Consider the following 8460-nt stretch of genomic DNA (forward strand, 5'->3'; position numbering starts at 1 on the left):
AGGTCCCAGAGAACCTCCAGGAATGATCCTGGTGCACAGAGTGGGAAGTAGTCCCTAGCACTACTGGGGCTACGTTTTGTAACACTCAAAAAAACCCAAATAGCTCCCTCCCAATAAAATGGTAAATCTTGGAGACACTTAGAACATAAACCGACTTTAGAAATGATGGAAACACATGCTGACAATTTTAGTTAAATCAGAAATTCACAACTAGAGATTGCATCTACATATCTTACAAAGCTAAAAATAAGTGAAATTTGTAACCAGCAAAAAAAAGTGCCACAGACTTTTAATGTTCATAATCTAAACTTTATGATTAAAGAATAGTTAGAAATATATCTTTTATTTGCAGAATCATCACTCTTAAAACGTTTCTAACACATTTGGAATTTTTTGTTTTTTAACATTTGGAATTTTTTTTTGTTTTAAGGGGAAAGGTCTCACTCTGTTTAAAATGCACTACTAATTTTTAATATGCATTAAACTCAATTACCCCCCCAATCAAAAGAAAAAGAAAGACCATACTGCTGTTTTGGATATGTAGTTGTTCCCACAAATAATAGCATCACATATCCTACCATTGATGAATATATATATATACTATATATATATATATATATATATATATATATATGTTCTCGTTTCACTTGTCAGTCATTGTCAGAACCATTTGGAGGTAAGAAAACCAACCCATCATTGAAAGCATGCCCAAATGCCCTAAGACGGTATACCCCGTACATCATCACATGCATCTGATTGGGAGACAGTCCATTAAAAGTAACAGCCATATCTGAACAGCATCCTTCTACTACCTGGTTAGGGCTATTAGCCATTGCTTCTTTAACGAAAAGCCCAACAGTTTTGGTATTAAACACATCTTTTCCTCCAGTATCTTCTGCGTTTTCTGCAATTACACCAGCATATTTCAGGCAGACTGCCAGCTGCATATCTTCCGATAACTTCCAAATCACCCCACCCTGTTCAGGACACTTTTCAGGAGAACTAAGAAGGTTGGAAAGTCTTTTCATTGACTCTATACTTAAGACAATTCCTCCTTCCACACTCACATATTCAAGGTCTCCAGATTTCACAGTGTGGCCTAGATAGAAAGGTTGGGATGGATCCTTTGTTAACAAAAAAAACTTTAAGTTTTCAATGATAGCAAATGTAGTGGGGAGTGCCAGGAAGAACCAATTATATTGCTCTCCATATTTGTCAAAGGCATACTTATAAGCTTTTCTCATCATTAACCACATGTCATTTGTTTCCATGTTAACTGACTCAAACACTTTAACGCTTTCGGAACTGAAGAACTCTGCTTTGTCGCAGTGTTTGGTCCAAGTGTCTTTCACTGCTGCCCAAAGACTAACATCTTTAGGTTTTACAAGGATGATACAGTATACCCGAAAGTTCTTACTGAGTTCCATGCGTTCATCTTCTGAAAGTTTTGAGATATCTTCTTTATTAGGAGCTTGTAAGTGATGATGCTCATGGTGGTGCATCCTATTTCCGTGACCAATCCTAACATGTCCTAGCATAGTGATCAAGGCACAGAAAATACTTCCAAGCATCACGCCCTTCAAAAATGAACTGCTTTCAGAAAGCATTTTCCTATAAAGAAGAAAAATATCCTTAGGATACACACTAGAAAAGGATTATATTCATAATTACATACCCATTATAGACTATAGCTTGTTCTTTATGTTTTAAAAGCAGTTCCTAAGTTTGAAATCAAACTAGCTGCACAGAGTATGAAGTATCAAGGACTCATAGCTTCTGATGGCTTTAGATTACTGTTCAGCATAAACTGGACTTTATGGCAGTATCTCTATGCAGTAGAATTTTCTGGAGACTATTTTTACACTTGATCTATGGGGATTTATTAAGTCACAGACTAAATCAAAGCATTAACCCCAGAAAGCAATTTTACAGAAGTTGTCAGCTCATCATTCTCTCTGAAAAAAATTTTTTTCACGAACTTGCATTATATTATCTAAATACCTGTACAGATAAATAACGGTCACAGTCCTCCCGTTGTTCATCGATTTGCTCGAGCGGGCCCAGTAACATTGTGAGACTTGTTACTGTGTCATATCGAATACATCACGGGTAGCTTGCCAGGCTTTGCCGCGCGGGCGAGATACTCTCGGTAGCTTGCTGGGCTCTCCAGAGAGGGGCAAGAAATCAAACTCTGGTCGGCCATGTTGGCTGTGTGCAAGGTAAACGCCCTACCGCTGTGCTATCGCTCCAGCCCAGATAAATATAAAATTTTAAATCAAAACTTACGTCAAACAGATAAAACCATCTAACTCTGTAAATGGCCAATCATATCTATGCTAGTATTTCTGTTACCAACCTAGCCCTTTAACTAATGCTTACTGTCCTTTATGAACTTCTGAATAAAGGAGGTCCTGGTAAATGTTTTCTTATAATATTGATAAGAAAAAATAAAAATCCTGGCTGATGTTGAACAGAACAATGTAATTCAAGAACCTAATTTAATTATATATGATTTTATGTAAAGACCCAGTTTCCAATCAACTTTGAGGACTATACATAAAGTTCATTTAGAATAATACCTTATGTTGGGCTGTAGCGATAGCACAGTAGGTAGGGCGTTTGCCTTGCATGCAGCCAACATGGCTTACCCGAGTTCGAGTCCTCCGCCCCCCTCGGAGAGCCTGGCAAGCTACCTGAGAGAATCTCGCCCGCTCGGCAAAACCTGGCAAGCTACCCGTGACATATTCGATATGCCAAACACAGTAACAATTGTCACAATGGAGATGTTACTGGGCCCGCTTGAGCAAATTGATGAACAACAGGAGGACAGTGACAGTGACCATATGTTAATATTTATCCTTCTATTCGTAAGGCCAAACAGTTTCTCAATTAATGCCATAAAGGCCCATCATGCAGTTAAATTATATGGACATGAGATCTGAGTCAATACAGGCATAGATGGGGATTATTACTGGGCATTCTTTTATTTCCTCCAAAGGAATTTTCTTATTCTTTGAGAAAATAAAGTCTACACTTTCATTTCAATTAAAAATTAAAAGGGCCAACATTTAATGAGATTTTCCTAATCTTCCCTCTCTCCACAAGGAATGCTTTACTAAGCTACTTAAGATTTTCCCATTGTCCCATAAGTTAAAGGGGGTCTTCAAGCTGCCTAACGTCATTTCGTTCATTTCACCGATAATAAAGGGTTCACAAAGGTTAACTCATCCCAAGTCACACAGTGATAGTCCTAGAAATCAGATCCTTTGGGCATCATCTTAATTTTGTTTTTACATAATGATCTCAACCGTGCTTCCATCTGTATTACTGAAAATTTAATAAATGAGTTATTGAATAACCCAGTTTTCCTACATATGAAGAAAGTGGGATCTGACAACCATAACTGAGATTTTGCACTCAACAATACCATAGAATGAGGAAATAATTCCTTAGTATTCTTCTAGAGGAAATGGACTTTGATTTCTACTAGAAGGATAAGGTGTGGAAAAGTTTAGCAGAGGAAAATCCCTTGTGCAGATGAGGTAGGCAGTTTTCCTTTATTACTCACAGAACTTGATCAGTAAGCAAAGAAAAAGAGAACTGACAGGAAATGAACTGCTTATTATAACTGCCAGGTGCACTTTAAATTTATATTGGCTTTCAGAATTTCATGACACAGTTTTCATTATTCCCTGTCAATTCACACACGTCTCAGTTTGATAATGGCAAATATGTCAGAATTCCTATGGGGAATTCCTATGGGGATCCCACTTCCTGACGGGTATCATTTGCACAATTCCTAATTAAGAATATATTATTTTTTGCACAAGTCATAATTAAGTGCAGATTTTTTTTTCTTTTTGGGTCACACTCGGCGATGCTCAGGGGTTACTCCTGGCTGTGCTGGGGAAACCATATGGGATGTCGGGGATCGAACCCCAGTCTGCCACGTGCATGACAAACGCCCTACCCGCTGTACTATCGCTCCGGCCCCAAGCTCAGATATTTTTCCAGTCAGGGAGGTAAAGAAAAAAAAAAGAATTACTGATGAACGTGGTTAAGATGTCTGATGTAGAAGAGGTAAAGTTCAAACTGCACCGGGGTACCGACATGCATCTACTCGGTGAAGGGGGTGGGGGTGGGATGGGGGTGGGGGTGCAGTATGGAAGAGTCCGGAGGGCGAAATGGAGAAGCGAAAGAAGAAACAGACTATGGTCATCTTAGCACGGAGCAGCTAAGAGGAAGGCTCGAAGTCATGCCCCGCTTACTGTTCCTCCCACAGCACCTGCCGGGGCACGGACGTGGGGCACTCTGGGAGTGGGCCGGGGCCCAGCCCGTTCCCGGGAGGGGGGCGGGGGCGAGCCGCTCCTGGGCCCGTAAGGACGGCGGACCGATGCCCGGGCACTCACCCGAGTTTCGAAGAGCTCAGGGGCGGGCAAGCGCAGCCGCGGACGGCTTTCCTCTCACATTCGCGCGCCTCTGGGTCCCACTCCTGCTCGGGCTGCTCTACATGCAGGCGGTGTCCTCTCGTTGGTTTCACCGTAGGTGGGGAGAACCAGGAAGTGGATTAGGCTACGGGCCGGAGCGGGGAGGCGGGGCAAAGAAGCCGCGGGCGGCGGAGGCAGAGCCTGGGGCGGGCGCTGACGTCATAAAGGCACCGGCGCACGAGGCGCGCGCTTCTCCCCGCCCCCCCTGTGTTCTGGCACGCGCGGCTTGCTGGCGTAACGACTTGCGTTTGTGCCCAATAGGGCACCCCGAGAGGCGTGCGTGTCTATGGCCCTCTGCCACCTCCCACCTTCCCGGCGTGGAAACTGCGAGAGCGTGGAGGAGGCGTGGCTCCTTGCAGTGCTTGCGCCAGGTTGCTGGTTGGTTTCTCTAATATTGCCTTATGGCTGCGTGACCCATCCTCTTATTAAGCGGATGGTGCTCCAGTTGGATACTTCTGGGCTGGAAGGAAAATGCAGACCCCTGAAGTAGTCACTGAATTTTGGGCTTGGAGTCTCTAACGCTAGCTATTAGAGTGGCTTCTGAAGTCGCATTCTCTAGTCCTGCTTTCACCCAGTCCTGATTTCATCGTATCCTTAATGTGCCGGGATCATTATTTCACCGCTTTATAGCTCAGTACTCTCCTTCGTAAAGTGCAAAATATATCATGGTATTGGCTATGTCTTAGATAGTGGGGTAATAAATATGATTTCCTTACCTAAAGACCAAGCTTGGTCTAATAGTCCCTGAAACACTGCCAGGTGTTGCCCCTTCCCTCTCCCCCTAAGAAAAACTTCAAAAAAGACCAAAGGATGGTCTTGTTAAACATTGACTGTTACTTTTATTCGCAGGCAACTCAGTGCCAGAATGTAGTAGACAATACTTATCTGTGTAATTGATGAATGCATGTTAGAGTTACAAACGAGCCAGAACTGTGAAAGATAAGGAACTTTCTGAAGACCACACAGTAAGAGTTTGAGAGCTCAAAGAGATTAAGTGCTTTGTGTGGTCCCAGTCGCTCTCCACCAGAGACTGCACAGTAATTAGCTGCAAAGGTGGGCCTCAGGATGTGATTCATATGCCTATCAAGTGTGAGATCATCGGTGTGGCCCTGCTGGCCACCAACGTTAAGCCCCCATTGCTGACTCTCCACTGCCAGTGGTCTCCAAGGTTCTCTGAGCATTGCTAAAAAAGTAACTGTAGAAGTAGTGATGTAGAAAATAATATAGGAAATAAAATAGAGAATAGGATAGACAGAAGGTTAAGCAGAATTTTTTAATGGAATGTTTTATGGTTGAATTTTATAGTACAGATTTGTGGTTTAGAAATAAGAAAGTTGTTATCTGTGTAATGATTAAAGGCTTTAGTGCTTAAGAGCTAGTATGGAGGTTAAGGTGTTTGCATTGCAGGCACCCAACAAAGTTCCATCCTCAGCATTGCATGTGGTCCTCTTAGCCCTGCCAGGAGTAATCCCTGAGTATAGACTCAGGGCATTGATGGATGTGGCCCCCAAACGAACCCCACCAATAACCCCCAAGCCCCCTGGCCTTGAACCAGTTTTTACTTGATTCCAAAACTATAATTTTAAAAGGTTATGCATTTTAAGGTTACAATGATTGAAATAATGTAACACTGAAGTTAGAATAAATGGCTCATACAGTTTTGGAAGTTTAGAGATGACAAATTGTGCATTTATTGTAGAGTACTAAAGTTTTACTTTAATAATATGAAATTTAAAGGTAAGTATGAACTCACTAAATTTAAATAGCTTAGAGGGAAGTTTGATCAAACAGGAAAGTCTGCCAAAGCAGAAAAAAAACTACTTTTTAAGACAGTTTTTGCAGTAAAAGAACAGTGAATTTGAAAAAGTTAACAGAATTGTAACAAATCAGTTACATAATAAAAATAAAAATTGTTTAAAATAGTTTTAGGTATAAATAGTAAGATTTGAAACACACAACTTCCTTTCAGATTGGTTTTATTTATGTATATTAAATTGTAATTACTGGGGCTTGAGTGGGTGGGGTACTTGCTTTGCATGTGGCCATCTAGGCTTGATTCCAACACACGAATATGGTGCCATGAACCTGCTAGGAGTGATCCCTGAGTGCAGAGTTAAGAATAAGCACTCAGCAGAGGCAGTGGTGACCCAACCACCCTCCCCTCCCCGCTTCCAAAAAAATAGTAGTACCCACTTTTAGTCTTTAAAAGACATCCCTTGGGCCTGGAGTGATAGCACAGCGGGTAGGGCGTTTGCCTTGCACGCGGCCAACCCGGGTTCGATTCCCAGCATCCCATATGGTCCCCTGAGCATTGCCAGGGGTAATTCCTGAGTGCAGAGATAGGAGTAACCCCTGTGCATTGCCGGGTATGACCAAAAAAGCAAAAGATAAAAATAAAAATACATCCCTAGATAAAAATATTACACAAAATAAACCCAGTTTTAGTTAAAACAGGGAACACTAATTGTTTTTTGGGGGGAGTATTTGTATGTGTTAGAACATTTGTGTGTGTTAGACAGTAGGACTAGAACCCACACCTCCTAATCATAATGCAAAGTTCTTTCTACTAAATGTGCTCTTTCTCTTAATCTTTGGTTTATTTTTGGGCCATACCCTGCAATGCTCAGGCTTTACTCCTGGATTTGTATTCAGATTATTCCTGGAGGAGCTCAGGAGTCAAAATGGGATGTCAGGGATTGAACCCGGGTTGGCCGCATGCAGGGCAAGTACCCTACCTGCTGTACTGTATGTCCAGCTCCTTTCTCTTAAATTTCATCTTGATGAATATATTTACAATATGCTGTCATTTGATTCTCTTCACATAACATGAAGTGGTAATTTACCTGAGTTACTGAAGACATTTTGGAGTATCAGCATTGATTCCATTTAAGTAGACTGAAGGTGTCAAGAAACACTTGAAACAACAAAGACATCATTTTTTTTTTTTTGCTTTTTGGGTCACACCCGGCGATGCTCAGGGGTTTCTCCTGGATTTGCACTCAGGAATCACTCCTGGCAGTACTCAGGGGACCATATGGGATGCTGGGAATCGAACCTGGGTCTGCCGCATGCAAGGCAAACACCCTACCCACTGTGCTATTGCTCCAGCCCCGACATCATTTTTTTTAACTTTTGCATTTTTATTACCACGGGTTTTTCTTTTTAAAAACAGGAGTCCAGGCAGCCACACCTGCGGGGGGGGGGGGCAGGGTGGTAGGAAAAGGCAAGTGGGGGGTGGGGGGGGCGGAACGGGAAGGGCAGGCAATTTTGCTCTACTGATAATAAAGCTCCAGGTTCATCCCATCATGGATTTCATAGTCCCCCAGAGACACATGGTCCTTGAAAATCGTGTACAACTTCTTCAACACGATCTTGTTCCAACGGGTTCCCGTCTGGGCCGCAATGGTGTCATCCATGTTGCACTTAACAAGGACTTTTTTGCCCAGACGGTTGTTACACACAACCTCGATCATTCTTTCCTGTGCTCGAGACACCTGGAACCTGCCAAAAACACAATTGCCCAAAGACATCATTTTAAAGCAGATGCTACTCTGGCAGCACCACCTGAAATCCTGGAGAAAAGTGTTGTACAAAATTAGGTTAACTTGGCTTCATGGAGCCCTCACTTTAATAGAGAAGAAAGACATTCATTTGATAAGTCATTACACAGAATTATAGAGCTGGAATGTTCTATAAAGGAAATTTAAAAAATGAAAGGAACTTAAAACTGCTCTTTCCACTACATTTTGGGAAGTAATATGTATTGTTAATTTAGTGCACACATGTCTGTATATGCCCATATATAGTAAATGAAAACACCTAGCAGAATTATGTGCATAAAACAATGATATTTTGTTAAAAACAAAATTTCATATATGTGCCCATATGTTTGATCTGTTTGAACCAGAAGGGTGGTGGAATTCTGTTCAGCTTTTTGTTACTATTGAGTACATCAAGAGGGAAAGGTGGATAT

The 8460-nt window shown here is 41.8% G+C and overlaps 2 protein-coding genes across 2 annotated transcripts; both read right to left on the reverse strand.

Moving 5' to 3' along the window:
* Nucleotides 1–599: 599 nt before the first annotated feature.
* C1GALT1C1 (C1GALT1 specific chaperone 1) lies at nucleotides 600–4548 on the reverse strand. Its single transcript, XM_056125852.1, has 2 exons — nucleotides 4410–4548; nucleotides 600–1611 (listed from the first exon to the last, which is right to left on the reverse strand). Exon 2 carries the CDS (start codon nucleotides 1605–1607, stop codon nucleotides 651–653), a length of 957 nt encoding a protein of 318 aa, XP_055981827.1. The 5' UTR covers nucleotides 1608–1611; nucleotides 4410–4548; the 3' UTR covers nucleotides 600–650.
* A 3185-nt stretch (nucleotides 4549–7733) lies between these two features.
* Nucleotides 7734–7960, reverse strand: LOC130034284 (ubiquitin-like protein 5). The gene has a single exon (XM_056125854.1). The coding sequence runs from the start codon at nucleotides 7958–7960 to the stop codon at nucleotides 7760–7762; it is 201 nt and encodes a 66-aa protein (XP_055981829.1). The 3' UTR covers nucleotides 7734–7759.
* Between the last annotated feature and the right edge of the window lie 500 nt (nucleotides 7961–8460).

Source organism: Sorex fumeus, unplaced genomic scaffold (genome assembly GCF_029834395.1).
Source record: "Sorex fumeus unplaced genomic scaffold, SorFum_2.1 ptg000058l, whole genome shotgun sequence".
NCBI lineage: Eukaryota > Metazoa > Chordata > Mammalia > Eulipotyphla > Soricidae > Sorex > Sorex fumeus.